The following is a 20,331-nucleotide window of genomic DNA, read 5'->3' on the forward strand; positions in this document are numbered from 1 at the left end:
GAAGACTGTGCTCCATGGCTCACCGTGAATCATTATTCTAGTGTGTTAGGTTATCATGCTTCTCTGCTGTGTTGTGCTGAGCTTTGTACAGTCTTCCTCTCTAGTGGGGGGCGGGGGTATATACCCCATAGGAACCCTGTGTTTTGTTTTTATATTTCCCATCTCTGACGTAATGTCCAAAGCTCCCGCCACCCCCCCCCCCCCCACCATTTTCTTTCCTTCTGGCATGGCCCTTGTTACCTTTGCAGGATGTAAGGCATGGGTTGCCAAAAGGGCTTTTAGGAGAGACTGGACTTGAGGTTCTTTCTCCCTCTTCTTTCTTCCCTCTTTCACCTTCATCTGTTTTGCCACCAATATTCAAACATGCTGAAATGCCAAAACAAGTAAAAAGGGGTGCACTAGAGGAGCCTGCTTGACTAAATGTGATGTGGGTATTGTGCCCCCAAACTCTCCTATGCTTCTGTTATTTTTGATCTAAAGTAAAATGTTGGCTTACATTTTGTGACTTAAGGACACAAATGCAAACATAGGTGATCAGGGTCCAAACCTGTCTCTCTCTTCCTCTCAGCCAGCACCCATCGTTTCTGTATCAGTTCTACTGCTGCTCATTAGCCACCAAAACTGTAACATCATGATCTCTGATTCTTGTAGGACATTTGGGAAAGCTCATTGTGTGACCCTATTACCAGAATCCCAGTAAATTGATTGTATGTGGAAAGGGTAGTGGAGACCCACAGATGTAGGGCCAAGAAGACAGTTAAGTGGGACCTGTTAGCAACACTGAACGATCCAGTTCTCTGCTTTAACTTCGTCACAACTTAACCTGACTATTTTGTCTCCAATGTGGGTAGTTTTATCTCCCTAAGTGAAAATTTCAGGAAGTTTTCTGTTCCTTGTTCTGCCCTGAAGTGTTAAAAATTATTTGTAAAACAAAAAGTATATTTCATACAGTCTCTCCAGGCAAGAATACTGGAGCGGGTTGCCATGCCCTTCTCCAGGGGATCTTCCCGACCCAGGGATAGAACCCAGGTCTCCCGCGTTGCAGGCAGATGTTTAACCATCTGAGCCACTAGGGAAGCCTCAGTGGAACTATAGCATGAGGCACATATGTAATTCTAAATTTTCTTGTAGCCAAATTACAGTGAAGTAAGTATGTGTAATTAATTTTAGTAATACAGTTTTTTAACCCAGTATTTCCAAAAGTAGTATCCTTTCAGCATTTAATCCTTATAAAATATCAAGGCATTATACATTCTTTTATTCATACTAAGTCTTTGAAACTGGCTATTTTACACCTGTAGCACATCTAAATTCAAGATGGTCACATGTAGCTAGCTGCTGTACCAAACAATGCAGGTCTGTAACCATACGCACTCCAGAGCTTCAACACCTCCAATCAGAAAAGTTGTAGGTTTTTTTGTGGGAGTGAGTCATATTTGTGAATCTGGGTTGGGGAGGAAACGCATGATTTAAGTTTAAGGTTGGGTTCTTGCCACGATCATGTCCTTGAAGTATTTGGAAATAATGTGAATGATGAGCTTTTATCTAGTGGCATTAAAACCTCATGTTCAAATCTGATTCTTCAGGAAGATTTAGTATTTTGGAGTATGATGTGTAATGTATCAATACTTGAAACAGAAAATGATCTTTCAGGGAAGGACTCTGCTTTTTCTCTCTCCCGGTGTGAGATTGTGGTGCCTGGGCAGTTCAGTGCAGCTTGATGTTTCTGGATCTCAGAGGTGGGCAGAAGGCCTCGGATTCCTGTCCGCCCTGGAGGTGTGGAGGCTGGGGCAGCGTGGCGTGGCCCAGGGTTGTGCGTTCCCGGGACAAGAAGTGGGGGCTTTAGGAAAGGGCTTCCTGTTCTGGACCTCTGCAGTGCTGTCACGTGTCACATGGTCGTGGGCTTGGCCCCAGGAGACCCACAGGTCACCATCTGTGAGACCTTTGTTGATTCATGGAACCCCTCTGAGGTTCAGTTTCCCCATCTAGGAAAAGATGGTGATGCAACCCTAAGAGTTTGGGGGCAGGTTTAGAGAGAGAATTTATGTGTGATCCAGCAAAGGCTTGTTTATGCTCTAGGGACTAAAATTCTGTGTATCTGAATAAGCTTAACTACGTATGATCCCCATGACCAGTGCTCTGAACCACGCACTGTATATTGAAACCCTTCAGTGACCCTGTGATAAAGGTAAGAAGAAAGTGGCATTTTTCAGTGCTCTGTACCATGCACTGTATATTGAAACCCTTCAGTGACCCTGCGATGAAGATAAGAGAAAGTGGTATTTTTCAGTGCTTTGTACCACACACTTAATATTGAAACCCTTCAGTGACCCTGTGATGAAGATAAGAGAAATTGGTACTTTTCCCATTTCAAATGTGGATATGGAGATTGAGCAATTTGTCCCAAGGCCACATAGTCAACAAGCAGTCAAGCCAGGATTTTTAAAAAACACTTTGTAATATGAATTTCTGGAACATACATGAAGGTAGACAGACTAGGAGAGTGGTTTTCTGACTTGGGTGGCATCACAGACACCCAGATTGCCTGGCCCCACCCCCAGAATTTCTGATTTGGTGGCTCTGGGGGGAATGTGCATTTCCAGCAAGTTCCAGGCAGCTCTGGTACTGCTGGCCTGGGGCCATACTTTGAGAAACACTGGACTGACATGATGAACCCCCATCCACCCATCACCACCTGCAACAATAGCAATTATTTTGGGGATCAAGACTTTAATCCTGACACCCCATTCCTACCCTTGCTGGTGTCTGAACTGCCTTCCTGGTGATGACGTGCTCAGAAACGCCTGTGAACCAGAACCGTGTTCTGAATGTTCCATTCCCCGCCCCACTCCCCGCCAGTGTTCACAGATAAGTAGTTTAAAGTAAGTTGTTTTGAAATCTGACTGAATCTGGTTTTTAGAGCCTTTCAGCTTAATTACTTGACCATTTCAGGGTTTCAAAAATAACTTTTATTGACATAGGAAGAGTGAAGAATTTCAGTCTATAATGCTAAAAAAAGTGGGAGGGAAATTATTGACGGGAACGGAGTCTGTGGTGTAGATTGAAGCTAAACTTCTTTAGGCACCTACCGTGGTGTGTGTCTTTCTCTTTTGCCTCCATCGTTGCTTTTCACATGTGAAAAAATGTCAGGAGAATCAGCAGCTGGCATGTTGTGTGTGTGAAAGACGCGTACAGAGGCGTCCCTCGGGCTCTCTGCCTGTTCGCTGTCTCCGCCCTCCCTTCCCTGCCTCTCTGGCTCATGCCCTGCCTCAGGGCAGAAAGAAGACACTTGAGGTGCAGCCTGCACAGGCCGCACTCAGCTCCACTCAGGATTCTCAGGGGCACAGGGCGTGGAGGAGGCCCGCCTGAGCCCCTCGCTCTCTGTGGCCCCCGCACTGAGCACAGCTGACTGCACGCAAGCAGTTATGTGGGCTTTTGTTAATTAGTATTATTAGCTTCATTATTACCTCCAATTGCCATTCCATTTTCTAGATGCCATTGATTCGACAGTTTTTCATAGTCTCTAATTCTGTTCACTTTAGTAATAGGATAATAATTTTTGGAAAACCACACTTATTTATAAAAGTGACAAATACAAAATGCAGGCTCTTTTCCTTCCATCCGACTGATTGATTTTGCATGTCCAAGTATTGCTCACACTGCCGTGGTGATTCAGTACAGTCTGTCAGTGACAAGTTCTCTCATTTGAGTGCTCATTTCAGCACTGTGTAAAAGAATTCAGCATCTTATCAGTGTTTGTAATATAAAAAAGCGGTATTCACAAGTGTGTCATTCTTGGTGTTAGTCTCTTCTGAGGATAGCACCACATTTCAGCATGAGAAATATATTTAGATGTCTGCAAGTTTGGTGTTCATTACAGGTCCTTCTAAACATTCTCCAGTTCACCAGCTGTTGTGGTTTCATGCTGAGGTTCGAGCTTTCTTCTCAGTCCATGCTAAGATAGGGTCCCCCTTTTCTCCAGTCTTCTGGACCAGGTGCTTGTGCATGCTGTCAGCGAGCGTGCAAAAATTTAAAATGTAGAGGCTGCGAGGAGGAGCAGGGACCAGGGAAGAGCATAGTCCAGGGGTCAGGAGACCCCAGACACCAGCCCAGCTTTGCCAGCAGCTCCACCTGGGACCTCAGGACAGTCACACAGCTCCCACCCATGCTCCCAGATGTCCCTGTCTGTGAGACGGGAGGGTTGGACCAGACAAATCTCAGGTTCTGACGTTTGCACAGTTGCAGCTCTGTTCTTACTGAACCTCCTGCTCATTTTAAACATGCCCAATTCTGAACAGCTGCTGAGGCCTTTGTTCCAGCACACATTGTTAGCAGTCTGCAGAAGAACGTGTATTGCTGGAGGAGAAGGTGATCAGATGTTGGTTGTCAGGGTCTTCCGAGTCCTAATGTCCTGGGTTAAGGGAAGAAGACCGCGTGTGTTACAAGGAGATCGGAGGCCATTCTCCACGGCTGGAGGATGTACGCGCCTCGTTTTATGTCTCTCAGTCTCTTTGCTCCTTCACTGGTTTGCTGGCTTCCTCAGGGCCCTTCCCAACATGGCCTGTCTGCACTGTAGCCTCATCCTTCACCATAGGCTGTAGTCCAGGGGTGGCTTGGAGACATGTGAGCTAATCATTGGGACGACCTCAAACAGATGCTGTTCAGAGAGTCGTTTATGTTAGACGAGGACCAAGGGCTGCCTGAGGCATTGGTGGAGTGGGACCCCTTGCGCAGAGTTCTACGCCTCAGCCTCCAGTGTTCCTACCCATTCAGAGAAACTGAGGCCTTGCGGGTAACTATCCATTGCTTCCTAAGCATATCCATCCAAGAGTCCACTGCTGATTTCAGGTGGCTTGTTCATTTGTGCTTTGCAGCCGCATCCAGTACTCTCAGAAAGGAGTTCTCATAAACACAGTTTTCTGCATCACACTGGGTTCCAGTGACGCTGTCGCAGCCTACAGGAGGTGCTCCGAGCCCTTGGCCTGTGGGGGCCCGTGCCTGCTGTGAGCTCTGCCTGGCTATCCTGAACTGCCTGCCACTTCCTGAACTCAGGGCTTCCCTCACAGCTCAGTTGCTAAAGAATCCGCCTGCAATGCAGGAGATCCTGGTTTGATTCCTGGGTTGGGAAGATCCGCTGGAGAAGGGATAGGCTACCCTCTCCAGTATTCTTAAGCTTCCCTTGTGGCCCAGCTGGTAAAGAATCTGCCTGCAATGCAGGAGACCTGGGTTCCATCCTTGGGTTGGGAAGATGCCCTGGAGAAGGCAAAGCCTACCCACTCCAGTATTCTGGCCTGGAGAATTCCATGGACTGTATAGTCTATGGGGTTGCAAAGAGTCGGACAGGACTGAGCGACTTTTACTTCGCTTCACTTCACTTCCTGAACTCACTTGTTCAGAGGGGATTGACCAGGCCTCAGAGGAGACCCCAGCAACTTCCTAAACCCCACTCCCCTTTTCATGATACAGATTTCAGGCCCCACAAAATCTGATTCCACCCGTGAGCATGCTCCTTGGCTTCTCCGTTTTCTCTGCAAGGGGTCTCCAGGCCACCCTGAAGCCTGACTGACTCATTCACCTCTCGGACTCAGTGCTAACCACTTCCTTTAGGAAGCACCGCACTGTCAGGCCCCTTCACTCACCGCGTGCCTGTGCAATGCAGGTTCTGTTTCATGGGCTAGACAAAGCAGAAATCATTTAGACATAATACCAGTAAATAAAACAGAGATCTTTCCCCTCCTGTAGCTGGTACTCTAACAGGAGTGGGGAGGGGAGGAGAGTCAGTTTCACTCTAGTGGGTCAAGTGCCACTCCTGGGTTCCCACTGCTGTCGGTCACCGTGTTCTGCCTCGTTCACACGTCCACCTGCCCACTGGCTCGTGAGCTTTCTCGGGCGGTGGGGTAGGCTGTGTCCTTTTCATCTCAGGATCCCAAAGACCTGGCACCATGCACGTGAACAGGCTGCATGAAAACTCATGGAGAAAACGAACACATATCTATCTGCTAACAGCCCTTGCACTGGGGGAGGGGGACAGCTGCTCATGTCCTGCGCTCACCCTAATTATAGGAAGGTGAGGATTGTTCCTTCAAATCTGACAGCTTCCAAGAAGTTCCCGGTGGGAGTATGGAGTGAGAGTTGTGTGCAAGATGGTGGTGCAGAAAGGCTCAGGGCTGCAGGATTAACATCTGCCTTTGGAAGCCCCGTTCCTTCTTATTGCAAGCGCCCCCTCCCCGCCCTCCACCCCAGCAGCAGTGCTGGGTCCTGTGGGGCAACGTGGAGAAGTGCACCATTTTGAAAAATGGACTCAGTTCCATGAAGCCTTTTCATCTCAGCCGATGGAGGAGGTTTTGTAGCTCACAGATAAATCAAGGAAGTCCTAAATTCTTTATAAGCAGAGCGACGCATTTCTCATGTCTTAAAATAGAGTGCTCCAAGAGCTGCCATTTCCTCAGTTTGCTATTTCAAGCAGTGGCGTTCAGGGTTTCAGCTTGTGTTAACATTTAATCACCAGACACACAAAGGCAAGAAATGACTAGAAAGTTCACGGGAAGCCATCATGTCAGAGGGGAGAGCAATAGAATCAGAAAGCCTTTTTGTTCAGCTCATCCCCTGGTTTTCGAGGCTTTGTGCACACTTGGCCAATGTCGAGCTCATTCGTGGGCTGACGCTCTCCCATTCTGCTGGATTCCAGAGGAGTCTTGTTTTCTTGGTGCTGAGAACATTACCTGACTTCCAATTGCCTGTGGATCTGGAACTTCAGTTTGCATGGATGTCAAGCCGCCAAGCCCAGAGCAGCACATGCGATCGAAAGGACTGAGTTCAGCGAGGCTCTGAGGGAGATGGACAGGAGGGCGTGTGGGTCCTGGCCTTTGGCGCCCGTGAGAGCTGCGTGGTCACTGGAGGCCGGCCTGCTGCCGCCTGCTTTGACCAGTAGATGGGGACGGGGGCCCTGGGCATCAGTGGCTCACCTGGGCCCAGGGTATCCCTTCAGATGGAGCCGCTTCTTCCTACCATCTGGTCACATGAACAGCCTCAGGCTGTTCCGAGTCCTGTCCAAAGAAGCCAAGGCTTTGATTCACTGAGAGAAAACCATCTCTGGGCCCCGAGGAGTTTGCTCGCTCCATCCCCGCCCCCGCCAAGACTGTTCTGTCCTTTCCAATACCACTTGTAATGGAAACGTTTGTCTGGGTTTTCTTTGGGCTCAGACCCTGAATTCCAGTGTCCTCTCTGTTTATTATCATATAGTTTTCTCCATGCTCGGCCTTTTGTTTTTCCTTCTCTATGAAAGTCCTAGCCATTGTTGTCTGTTTAATATGTTCTTGGAGCATAGAAGAAAGGTTTTGTAAACAGGTTGGTGACATTGAATGTACGTGTAGTACTCACTCAAGAACAAAAAATTCAGATTGCTGTCATGCCAGCAACACTTTTAATAATAATATTATTAAAAGTGGCATTAAAAGTGCCCCCCGTCCCCATCTACTGGTCAAAGCAACACATAATAGTAATAATTACATTTATGTGCCTGCTGTTTGCCAGGCTATGTTGAGCATTAATTCAACGAGGCCCAATAACAGCCCCACGTAACTTCATGGGCTCAGTTTTTTTAACCACTGTGCTAAAGATGGCCTTCAACTTGATCAGTATCTGTGTGATATATATATGGCCCTATCAGAGCAGATCCAGATTTTCCGAGCAGTGAAGCTTAGACTTTGGGGGCTTTAAGAAAAATAACTTAAGTTACAAATACAAAATAAGGCACAGAAGTGAATATTTATTTAGAATTTGAAAAGAAATCACAACCAATTACAATGTTTAAAAAGCCAAATTATCGACATCAAAAATACAGGAAAACAATACATTTTAATCAGTGAACCTCTTGACACACCTGAGTAATACTTTCTTTGAGACATTTTTTGGCTTCATACTCATATCACCTCTTCATACAATCATGACTTTGTGTTATCAGTCAGTGTCACAAGAATTAGATCATTTCGTCTTTCTTGTAGCAAGATTAGTTGAAATTTGTATTTGATTAATCATAGTTTAGAAGCGTTTAGCTTTGCAATGTTTGGTGACATCACATGAACTTTTAGGATTGAATAAATCTCTGTTAGGGTCATCATACAGGAGCTGTGTGCCTTGGGGGCATTCTGAGTTTGTGTGACAACTGATCTGCGATACCTCCAAGCAGTTCTGGTCCAAAATCTTGGGATGTACCTGTGTTGTGGTACCGCTTCTGTGTACCTCCTTGTCGTATTGCCTACATGACGTTGGGAGGACTGACTTAATGAGCCACGTTCCTGTAAATCTTCCTAAACCAAGATGCCAAGCAACAGTCAACCTCAACAGAGATGTATGGAGCCTGGAGAGGGGCTGTGCAAGGGAAGGGCATTAAGCTGTCACAGCGTCTCTGGGTCCTGGGCTCCATGCTGAGGGGGCATAGAGACAAGGAGAACCAGCCCTGTCCCAGGGCGCTAACAGTGGGGGAGATGAGCTGTTCATGGGTCATTTCAACGCACGGCCGAAGGAACTGCACCCTAGGACTGCTCCTAACGAGGCCACAGTGGTCAGAGAAGGGATAGGCTGCCTTCTGATGGGCTGAGGTGGTGCCCCAGTTATGTGGCCGTGCACTGCCTGTCCCGGGGCTAGAGCAACCCTGCTTTCACTTTCTTGGCAGCTCTGCCTGTGTCAGATTTGTTTTTTTAGAGCAACGATTCTGCTGCTAAAATAAAGCCTCTGTGGACCGCTGCAAAGGGCTGTAGGATTGTGACAGGTGGGTCTGTGTGGGGAGTGACAAGCGCACTGCCTGTGTCCCGGGCCCCCGGGTTAGAGACGCCACTGGAACCCACGTATCCACGTGCCCAAGGAGGGCTGAGCTGTTGGGTCAAGGAATTCAAACCCTTGCCTCCTGAAGAATTCTCATTCTTCCCTCAGCCCTGGTGAGGCAGCACTTCCTTGGTGATGTGAGGAGATCTCACAGCCCATGGACGGCAGCTGGTGCCATCTCATCTCTGCTTTCAGCTCTGCATCAGCGTCTGCCGGCACCTGCCACTAAACTAAATCAGGTGTTTACGAGCCTGCCTCTCCCACCTTCCAGGGTTTCTTTGACTCAGTTCCATAGCTAGTCTCCAGGGAAGGGCAGCCCTCCCTCCGCCCCAAACTAGGTAATAACTTTGGCAAGTACTGTGCATATACATTTCTGAGGGGAGGGGCCCTCGGTCTCAGGGGGTCCATAACCTCAGGGAGATTAAGACTCTCAGCATGGTCTTGTTCCGTGTTCATCCCTGAACTCACAAATTCCAGCGCAGTTCCTGGGCCATCATGGTAGTCCAGGTGTTCTTCAGAATCCCTGGGAGAGCTTCTTGTAGGACGGTTGGTCCCTGCCTGGAGCTTCTGATTCAGGCTTGGGAGGAGGCCTCAGAATTGACATCTGTATCAGCTTCCCAGGTGATGCTGACGGTACTGTTCCCCGGACCCTGCTTTGAGAAACACTGCTGTAGACTGCTGTGGCCTCGTAGCACCACAGTCCTCTCCCTATCTGATTTCACAGCAACCGAGAAATGAATGTTCATACATAAGGACTTTTTAAAAAAAAAAGTATTTATTTTTAGTTGGAGGATAATTGCTTTGCAACGTTGTATCGGTTCCTGCCACACATTAGCATGAATCAGCCATAGGTATCCACAGCCCCTACCTTCCTGAAGCTCCCTCCCACCCCGTCCCACCCCTCCAGGTCATCACGGAGTGCCAGGCTGAGCTCCCTGTGTCAGACAGCAGCTTCCCACTAGCTAGCTATTTTACACATGGTAATGTGTGTATTTCAGTGCTGCTCTCTCAACTTGTCCCACTCTCCTCTTGCCCGACTATAACCATAAGTCTGTACATTATGTATGAGTCTCTATTCCTGCCTTGCAAATAGGTTCATTGGTACATTCCATATGGGGATTCCATTTTTCTAGATTCCACATACTTGCATTAGTAAACGACATTTGTTTTTCTTTTTCTGACTTACTTCACACTGTATAACAGGCTCTAGGCTCGTCTGATAGATAAGAACTTTTAAGCTCCCAACGAGGGAGGAAGCTGAAGGACTTGACTATAGATTGAGCTGCACTTTTTACACACTATGAAGCACAGTCACGCACTGGACATGTTCCAAACATCCTACCCGGGAGCTGGCTGAGCCCCATCCTGCCTAGGGAGACACAAGTGTCCTGGAATATTGAAAATTCAAGTAGGTAAACGTGCAGAGTTCCAAAACCTGGTAGTTCTAATGGCCTAGGAGCTTTGTAAGAGCATTGGCCATTCATCAATTTAGGTAATTCTGGACCCACATAAATCAAGAGCTGGTATGTCAATTATACCTCAATTGAAAAAAATAAAGTAGCCCTTCCTATAATCAGGCTTCATAAGATGCCTGAACTCCTGCTCTCTGTACATCCCAGCTTGGCCCGGCGCTGCCTCAGCCTTACTTTATGTGCATGGTTGCCTCCCCAGCTTAAGCTGGAAGTTTAATCAGTAACCCCCTGTGTGATTGGCCCGATCCCCTGCACCCCTCAGCTAGTGGCTGTCCTAGCCCTGAGTCTAGACGGGCTCCAGTGTGCGAAGTCATCAGCAGGAAACAGCGATCCTCACTGCGACTTCCAGCCCAGAGAGCTGCAGGGCATGCGTTCCAGCTGCTCCCTGGCACCTGAGGGGCCCTTCTGACGTCAGGCCCCCTGTCACTGATGGCCAGCCCTCCCTCTTGCAGTGAAGATTGCTGTCGTGTCCTGCCTCCCGTCAGCTGTACATGGCCTCTGACTTGTAAGAGTCCCCGTCCAGTACATCATTGATTTTCTCTATCACTGACTCCAGGTTCTTTCTTTGGCCTCATGGCCGGGCAATTGCAAGGAATGCAGGATTGTGGGGTGCCGTCTAACACTCTTGAGTCATGTCACCAGGAGAAACATTGAGCTTAGGTTTGTCGAGATGGCTTTAAAGCCAAGGTCATGAGCCAGCTCTGTGCTAAGCCTCTTACTTCTGAACCAGGAGTCCGGCTGTCTGATAATTAACTTAATCTCGTTTTGCTCTTCAGTTCAGTTGCTCAGTCATGTCCGACTCTTTGCGACCCCATGGACTGCAACACACCAGGGCTCCCTGTCCATCAACAACTCCCAGAGCTTGCTCAAACTCATGTCCATCGAGTCGTTGTGCTATTTGTGTGTCATTTCTGTCACCAGTGATGCTGCAGGCCAGCTTCCTACACTGGTAGGCTGAGGTTTCCCCCCGACACCAGCCCCCCCACCAAAAAAAAAGAAAACACATGTGACCAGCTGGAAAAGCTTAGTGGAGCTGAAGAACAGCGAACAGCTGTAACCAGTGAATCATCAGTTTAAAGAGGAGTGGAAAATAGGCAATTGTGCTCTTAACCCACAGCTTGGTAGATACTGGCCCCCTCACGTCTTAACCCACAGCTTGGTAGATACCGGCCCCCTCACGTCTTAACCCACAGCTTGGTAGATACCGGCCCCCTCACGTCTTAACCCACAGCTTGGTAGATACCGGCCCCCTCACGTCTTAACCCACAGCTTGGTAGATACCGGCCCCCTCACGTCTCCCAAGCCCCCCTCTCTGTCATTTCTGTGTGTCTCCTGTTGTTGTCTTTATCTTGCCCTTATGTTTCCTCCATCTCTGTATCTTCTACTTCTGCCACCCCAAGGTGGCTGTCACCTGTGACTCTTCTTCTCCCCCATCTCCATCTTGGCCCTTTTCCTGTCCTTCTTCACCAGTCTCCACTCTCAGCCTTTATCCTCTGATGGTTTCTTTCTTCCCTCCTCCTGAAAGCCACGTGTGGAAGGCAGGCACTGGGCCAGCTATCCGTGTTTGAAGCAGGAGCTTTATGCCTTGCTCTTAGGCAGCAGGTGGGTGGGTGGCTCTCCTCTGGTCCCTTTCCCCTGGAGTCAGTGGCTCTGTCAGGGACAGTGCCCTGTGCAGTTGCTGAAAACCTCCCCCCGGTCAGGTCTCCAGGAGTCGTTTCATTGAGCAACTTAAGGGTGTGTACACATGTCAACTCTTCCCAGTCCTGGAGACCACAGAAGACATGTTATTCTTCCCTGCTGCTGCTGCTAAGTTGCTTCAGTCGTTTCCCACTCTGTGCGACCCCATAGACGGCAGCCCACCAGGCTCTCCCGTCCCTGGGATTCTCCAGGCAAGAACACTGGAGTGGGTTGCCATTTCCTTCTCCAATGCATGAAAGTGAAAAGTGAAAGTGAAGTCACTCAGTTGTGTCCGACTCCTAGCAATCCCATGGACTGCAGCCCACCAGGCTCCTCCGTCCATGGGATTTTCCAGGCAAGAGTACTGGAGTGGGGTGCCATTGCCTTCTCCGATTCTTCCCTGAGATTTCCTTTATTTCTAATTCTTCCCTGAGAGGTAGGCTTTGAAACATTGCCATCCTCCTATGAGTTTTCCTGATTCACATGCACCATCCGTCTTTTAAAAGAGAGGTCGACACTGTACTGCAGTTGAGCATTGGTGAGCACTGACCCTTCACAAGGCAGCCTGGGGAAGGAAGACTTCTGATGGACAGGAGACTGTGTTCTCGTCCCGTCTGCTGGCTGCTGGGTGGCGGTCAGCGTCAGGCCGTGAGCTCAACTCCTGATCCTCTGTTCTGGGGCTCCTTCAAATGGAGTGATGTTTCCACGCCTACCTCTTTGTGGTGTTAAAGGATAGCCTGAGGCATATTAAACATTTCAAGGGTTGGTTTGAGCAAAAATAGATTTGATTTGAGCAATACCCAATTCCCAGAGGTTGGGAGTGCTCTGATGGTAGGAGCTGGGGAGAGACTTCTGTAAAGAAAAGCGCAGAAGCAAAGAAAGGAGCTGTCGACTGGCTCCAGCACGGAGCCTGGTTGGCTGCTTGTGCCGGGTTGTCCTTAGTGTTTTGATTTCATAACCTTGAGGCATTTACAGGCTTACATTTCCGTTTGCTTACGTAGGCAGCCACCTATGGCATTAGAAGCACCTCAGACTGATGGCCTCTGGGTTTAATTAATTTAACAGTGGATTAAGTGTGATCATCTGTGTGAAAACACCTTGAAAGTTAACAGCGGCCCACAGAAGCAAGGTAGCCCTAATACCTACAATGTTACATTAAATACTGCCAAGATACCTTCAGGGGAAAACAATAATTAACCTCATTAACAAAAGCATTAGTTGTTGTGCTAAATAGCAAAAGTGATCTATGACTATGTAGATAGTTTTCATTTATGGAAGATTTAAGAAGTCCAAGTTCAGTCAAATGGTGAGAGCTGTCATTAAATGCACTTAAGATGTAAACGTATTGTCTGTATCGGTCCATGGGCAGGAAACACATCACTTATTTGAATGTGGACAGTTAACATCCATTTTGCCAACAAGCACCCGTAGACTGATTACTATATACAGCATAACAAACTGAAATAAAGGAGGAAATGATTTAAGTTGAATTAACATACTTTGGCGGAGAAGGCAATGGCACCCCACTCCAGTACTCTTGCCTGGAAAATCCCATGGACGGAGGAGCCTGGTAGGCTGCAGTCCATGGGGTCGCTAAGAGTCAGACACGACTGAGTGACTTCACTTTCACTCTTCTCTTTCATGCATTGGAGAAGGAAATGGCGACCCACTCCACTGTTCTTGCCTGGAGAATCCCAGGGACAGCGGAGCCTGGTGGGCTGCCGTCTATGGGGTCGCACAGAGTGGGACACGACTGAAGTGACTTAGCATAGCATAGCAACATACTTTGGAGAAGACTTTCATTTTCTGTGACAGTTCTTACTTGAAAACAACTACCCACTCCAGTACTCTGGCCTGAAGAATTCCATGGACTGTATAGTCCATGGGATTGCAAAGAATCGGACACAACTGAGTGACTTTTGCTTTCGATTTCAAATCTTTTTTGGGCCTCTTTTAAATGTAAAAACAGTTTAACATTACAAATATTTTGAAAGAAGAAATTACCTCCACTTTTCACAAGATAGCTTTACTTTTTTTGATTGTATGTATTTTTAATCTCCATCCATAAACATGTACTTTTATAATAATTGTGCACTTATTTGGGCACTATTTTTTTTCTCAGCATGTTTTGTAGAGTCTACTTAAATCAAGTAATTGACATTAAAGATGAGCATTTTATACTTCTAGAGCAAGGTGTGGAGAAGGCAATGGCACCCCACTCCAGTACTCTTGCCTGGAAAATCCATGGACGGAGGAGCCTGGTAGGCTGCAGTCCATGGGGTCGCTAAGAGTCGGACACGACTGAGTGACTTCACTTTCACTTTTCCCTTTCATGCATTGAAGAAGGAAATGGCAACCCACTCCAGTATTCTTGCCTGGAGAATCCCAGGGACAGGGGAGCCTGGTAGGCTGCCGTCTATGGGGTCACACAGAGTCGGACATGACTGAAGTGACTTAGCATAGCATAGAGCAAGGTGACTGCCTCAGTAAGAAAACTGAGAACTCCATGGCGGAACACAGTAGATGCTTTAGTTCTTGTTCACAGGCTGTTTCAGTGCCTGTTGTAAGCAGGCAGCCTTCTGCTGGGTGATTCAGAAGCCAGACTCCTTCCATCTTGGGGTTGCACCCTCTGCTCAGCCTCCTGAGTCCACTGCTGGGTCCACTGTGTGCTGCTGGCAGAGGGGCGTAGGGAGGGAGCAGGGGAGAGAGGCTATCTCTCAGATCCAGGGGCTGGGAAGTCTAAGATCAAGGCATGGGCAGATTTAGTGTTTGCCTAAGGTCCACTTCGGTTCATGGATGCTCTCTTCTTGCTGTGTCCTCACATGGTGGAATGGACAGGAGAGCTTTTGGAGGTCTGTCTTATAAGGACACTAATCCTGTTCATGAGGGTTTTACCCTCATTACCTAATCACCTCCCCAAAGCCCGATTTTGAAATCCCATTGTTTTTCAGGATTAGGTTACAACACATGGGTTTTCAGGACACAGTCAGTCAGTCTATAGCAGAGGCTTTTTATGAGCCAGGCTTGGCAGCAGGCCACATCCCTTCTACTCACATGCCATTGGTCACAAGACAGTCATGTGACCACACCCAACTATGGGGAGGCTGGGAAATGTAGTCCAGCTCTATTTGGAAGGAAAGGATACAAATTTGAGGAACACAGGGCAGTCTGTCAGAATTTCTAATCTAGTTGCCATATACCAGATATCTTTAGTATTTTTCCTACATATGAATTGACGTTTTACTATATAGAGCATTTGTTGAAATTGTATATATTGGATGTTTTTATAAATAGTTTCAGAAATAATATTGCAGTAAAGGATTTATTGATATAATGAATTTATTTCTGATAACTGTGTGTGTGTGTGCATGCATGCACATGCATCTCTTTAGCACTTGGCGTACTGTGCTATAATTAGTTGAATATGTATCTTTACTGTTGAGTTAGCCCAGTTAGTGCCTTGCATGTGGAAAGTGATCACTAAACACTGTGACAATGACTAGAACTAGATGAGATTTTTTACTAACTTTGGAAATGGCTAGAAATGGCATATTCTGTCCAGCTCGTTGCCTCATTCTTCTGATTAGTGCATGCTAGGGATGGCCACCCCTATCCCCTGGGGCTCACCCACAAGCCCTGGTTTAAGTACTTTTTCCCCCTTACTGGCCTGGTTTTAGTCCTGCTCACATTTCTCTATATTTCGGTGTTGCATATGTAAGTAGGTAGATAGATCAGATTAGACAAGGCTATTTTGAGACTCAGAGAACTGAGTTTCACAGAGTTTTATATAAAATATTGAGCTCTGTGGATGTTTTAAGCCCAGGGTTAGGGTTAGGGTTAGCCCAGGATCAAGAAGAGATGGTCATAGCTGGAGCCACTGGCCATCGTTGCCAGATCATGGCTGGATTCCCAAGCAGAGTGGCTCTGGCAAAGCTTAAGGCTTAGTAGGGGACTGACCTAGCCAGGGGTGACCCAAGATGTGACTAGTTCCACCAGACCCCATAGCCTCCTTTGTATTTAAATAACCAAACAAGCAGAGGACCAGGAAGTGTCTTCTGTTCTTTTGAAAACAACTTGTTTCTCTTGCTTTTGATTCTTCCTGATAGCAAAGCTGCCACACTTTCATTGTAGAGAAGTTGGAGAATGCAAAAACATGTAGAGTAGTATGGATAAGGGACCTATGCTTTGGGCTTCATGGGTGGCTCAGTGGTAAAGAATCCGCCTACCATTGCAGGAGACTCGGCTTTAATCCCTGTGTTGGGAAGGTCCCCTGGAGAAGGAAATGACTACCCACTTCAGCCAGTTTATTCTTGCCTGGGAAATTCCATGGGCAGAGGAGCCTGATGGGCTACATAGAGTTAGGGGTCGAGAAGAGTTGGACACGACTGAGCGAACGCATGCAAGATGTATAAAGTTCTTCAGTCTTGAGAAGTTGCGTTTATCTGTAGGTGTTTCAATTGCTTATCTCTTCACCTTCCAGGCCAAGCCAAAGCTCATTGAGCCACTGGACTATGAAAATGTCATCGTCCAGAAGAAGACACAGATCCTGAACGACTGTCTACGGGAGATGCTGCTCTTCCCGTATGATGACTTTCAGGTGAGGGTAAATAGCACCGTGTGGTCGAGCTTTACAAATAGTTCTTTTTTGTCTCTTGGTTTATTGTTGGGTTAGTTCATTTAGGGAATTAAAAAGATGAAGAGATGCTATTTTAGGGAGAAAATTTATTGCCATTATCTTGTTCCAAGTGTTCCCTCATGACTTGATTTTTTATTGGTATTGTTTTACATATATGTGTTATATGTGTGTGTGTGTACACACACAGATATGAATATATGTTACGTGTGTGCATATCTGTGACTACGTGCATATTCATATGCATAAAACACACATACATATATAACACAAATGTTTTCTCAAGCATTTGTCTGTTATCTTGAATAGAAGTGGTATCAGTTCAGTCGCTCAGTTGTGTTCGACTTTTGAGACCCCATGGACTGCAGCACGCCAGACTTCCCTGTCCATAGTCTGAGCTAATTCTGTAGACACAAGTGCCTCCTACATCTTAGGAAATTTTTTTGAAGAGGATTTTAAGGGTTTTGCCCAGTGCCTTGGAGTCTTAAGGATGGGATTGGCTCAGAAGTGGCAGAAGGTTTTGTCAGGCGTCATTTTAAGCTGTCACTTTGGGAGACTGCCTGGAGAGAGGCCCTGAACTGTGCGTGGGCTCACTGAGAAGAGTTTGGGGCTCCTGACATCCAGGAACGTCCTAACATATACCTCACTGATGCAGTGACAGGTGCTGTTTCTGGGAACTCAGTAGCTGCCGGCAGGGCACTCAGCATAGCTTTTGTTGTGAGCGGCTCTTTAGATGGCTGCTTGAAGCCTTTCAGACTGTCCTGTGCTCAGTGACCCACAGCAGCTTCCAGGCCAGTGAGAAGTGATGGAAGCCCAGTCGCGTTAGGTGCTTGGCAGCCTGGAGTCACATCCATCCATTGGAGACTCCAGTTACTGCCCTTGCTGTCCTGGGATTTAACCTTGGAGCGTCCTTCTTCTCTACTTGATGCCATTATCATCCTAGACTTCTCTGTCCTGAATTAAACTACCGCCCCCCGCCCCTGACTCTGCCTTTTTTTTGAAGCTTCTTTGATTCTTTGTTGCTTAATTTTAAAAACTAATATATGCTTGTAACAAACAAATAAGCAGATCCTATTGAAACACTTGACATTAAAAAGCCTTCCTTCCACCTTCTTTTTAATCCCACTCCCCAGAACATCACTTGCTATATATACAGTTTTCTATATGTTCAATTGTCTTTGGAAACTTCCATGTTAATAACAATCATCAAATCATATTCCTTGAAGTTTTTTTTCCCCCCATCAAATTTAAGAGCTTCCAGTTTACAACAAAGGTGAGAATTTTCACAAATATTCACTTGTTCAAACTTGTGAGAGATACTTGTGGAGAAAATGATGATTCTTTAGTTCTTTCCTGAAAAATTAGGAATGCCACAGAAATGAAATTGAGCATTAGTGGGATGTTCCACTGATAAATGGTTTCAAATCATGCCCCAAAATACAGTGCCCTTGAAAACTTCATTACAAGAATAGGTTACCCAACTAAAGGATGAATAAATGGAAACCTCAGAATGAAGTCTTTCCTCTGTGATTTTGACAACAGTTTTGTTAACATGAGGAGTTAAATTAGATGATTATAAATTAGACTCCATGTTGACATATTTTTCCTGCACTGTGCTCTGAGGAAGCTAAAGGTTATCTCAAGTTTCTTTGAGCATGAAGTATTGGTATCTGTTCTTCTTAGTATCAGTTAGAGTAACAAAGTTATTTCTAGTTTTGCAGCCTAGAATGAAAAGTTTTAGTTGAAAACTGGAGATCCAGTTGCTTCAGAAACAAACCAACCCCAGAAATAAGATACACTTATAATTTCATTTTTTTATCTCACCAACAGAGAACCTGGATGTTTAAGCAGTTGTAGAAACAGATGATTAAAACTTTGAGAAAAACTCCTTTTTTCCTTTCGCCTGTAACAACTTTTCTGGGGATACCAGACATAAATATTCTAGGAACAGCAAAGAACTCATTGACATTTTGCTAGCCAAGATTGATGAAGAGTGTTAAGTTCTGTTTAGGGGAAGCTTTTTCAAAGATTAAGGAGCTTGAATTTCAGCTTTGATCCCCATCACAGTAATTGCAATGGGCCACGTGGAAGTTTAGATGCTGCCGTTTTCTTTCTAGGAGTCCTCCTGTATCCTAGTCTGGGAAGGCCATGTGCTTTCTTGCTAAATTGTCTCAATGCTTTTATGACTATGTAGTTGGTTGATCCAGTGACATGTCTTAGTGATATCATGGATTTCTTCTGTCTGTCCCTGCATTTTTAGGCAGAATGAGGGCAGAATTATTATTGTATTATCAGAGGCAGAGGGAATAAATTAGACAGGGGCAAGTATTTTACTTCATGTGAAATCAAGGTAGCAAGCTGGTTAGGAAATGGGTCAACTAGTGAGCAAAACGCTTAGTGGGGTTGAGTTGTAATCCTACACTTTCCAGTTAAACAATATTAGTTATTATATCATTATATATTATAATATATATTATTATATTATATTATTATTAATAAGATAATAGAATTTGGTGTGAAATTCTGTCACATATATTCAGAATGGTAATTTACTAAACTGTAGGTGTGTATAGCCGGAGAAGGCAATGTCACCCCATTCCAGTACTCTTGCCTGGAAAATCCCATGGACGGAGGAGCCTGGTAGGCTGCAGTCCATGGGGTCTCTGGGAGTCGGACACGACTGAGCGACTTCACTTTCACTTTTCACTTTCATGCTTTGGAGAAGGAAATGGCAACCCACTCCAGTATTCTTGCCTGGAGAATCCCAGGGACCGGGGAGCCTGGTGGGCTGCCGTCTATGGGTCGCACAGAGTCGGACACGACTGAAGCGACTTAGCAGCAGCAGCAGCAGCAGCAGGTGTGTATAGCAATGATACATTTATACAGGTCACGTGTAGACCTGTGTTGGTATTGGTCAGCCCCTAAGGATGTCTGAGAACGAACCTTGTAGCGAGAAGATTTGTTGTTGGATCTACTTGTCTAAGGTGGGAGGAGAGTGTTTAAAACAAAAAATCCTGAGAGACAGAAAGTCAATGTGAATTTCAAAAAGACAGTTCTCAGCTGTCAGAATATCTATGAAGTTTTATCTGTCAAGATTAGGGCAGGAATGCCGAAGCTCAGACAGCCCTCTCTAGCTGACTGCACCTGTGTTTTCAGAATCAGATTCTGGTGCTCTGGGGTCGTTCTGCTCTGTGTCTGCCCTGGCGTCCTAGTTCTCCTCCCCAGCAATATCTTCTCTTCTTTCCCAACCTTCTAGAATGTTTTCACCCATGAGGCCACTTCAGATTCCATGTCTTCTGAAGCTGTTAAAGTCCAAGTAATGTTTTCCATCTTCTCTTCGTTCTTCTAATACTTACTGTCTGCACTGTGTATCTGAACACTTAAGTACATTGTCTAGAGCTTTTCAGTAATGGCTTCTCATGCTTTCTGTCTTCAAGTGTCTCCACCCAGACTGTGGCCTTGAGGAAGGCTCAGGTACTCGGTTGGTGCCTCTTTGACCTCCAGACATTAGACTTTGGTGTTCGACATAAACTAACGAGGCATAAGGTTTGTAAGAAAGATATGAAAACAGTATGTCATATTCCACTTCTGAGGATATACCCAAAAGAATTGACAGCAGAGACTCAAAGAACTACTTGTACATCCCACATTCCTAGCAGGATTATTCATAGTAGCCGAAAGGCAGAAAAAAACCCAAGAGTCTATCGATGGGAGAATGGATAAACA

The 20,331-nt window shown here is 46.2% G+C and overlaps 1 protein-coding gene across 13 annotated transcripts in view; it reads left to right on the top strand.

The window, feature by feature from the left end:
* The window catches only part of DOCK9 (dedicator of cytokinesis 9), a 254,190-nt gene that overhangs the window by 48,747 nt on the left and 185,112 nt on the right, over positions 1–20,331 (top strand). For all 13 annotated transcript variants that reach the window (XR_824484.1, XM_010831507.1, XM_010831508.1 and 10 more), the window contains exon 2: positions 16,453–16,569. Coding sequence is in view for 12 of the 13 variants with exons in the window: in XM_010831507.1 (XP_010829809.1) it covers positions 16,453–16,569 (117 nt within the window). In the remaining variant the exon portion in view is untranslated. The remainder of the gene's footprint in view (positions 1–16,452; positions 16,570–20,331) is intronic.

This window comes from Bison bison, unplaced genomic scaffold, assembly GCF_000754665.1.
Source record: "Bison bison bison isolate TAMUID 2011002044 unplaced genomic scaffold, Bison_UMD1.0 scf7180017864527, whole genome shotgun sequence".
Lineage (NCBI taxonomy): Eukaryota > Metazoa > Chordata > Mammalia > Artiodactyla > Bovidae > Bison > Bison bison.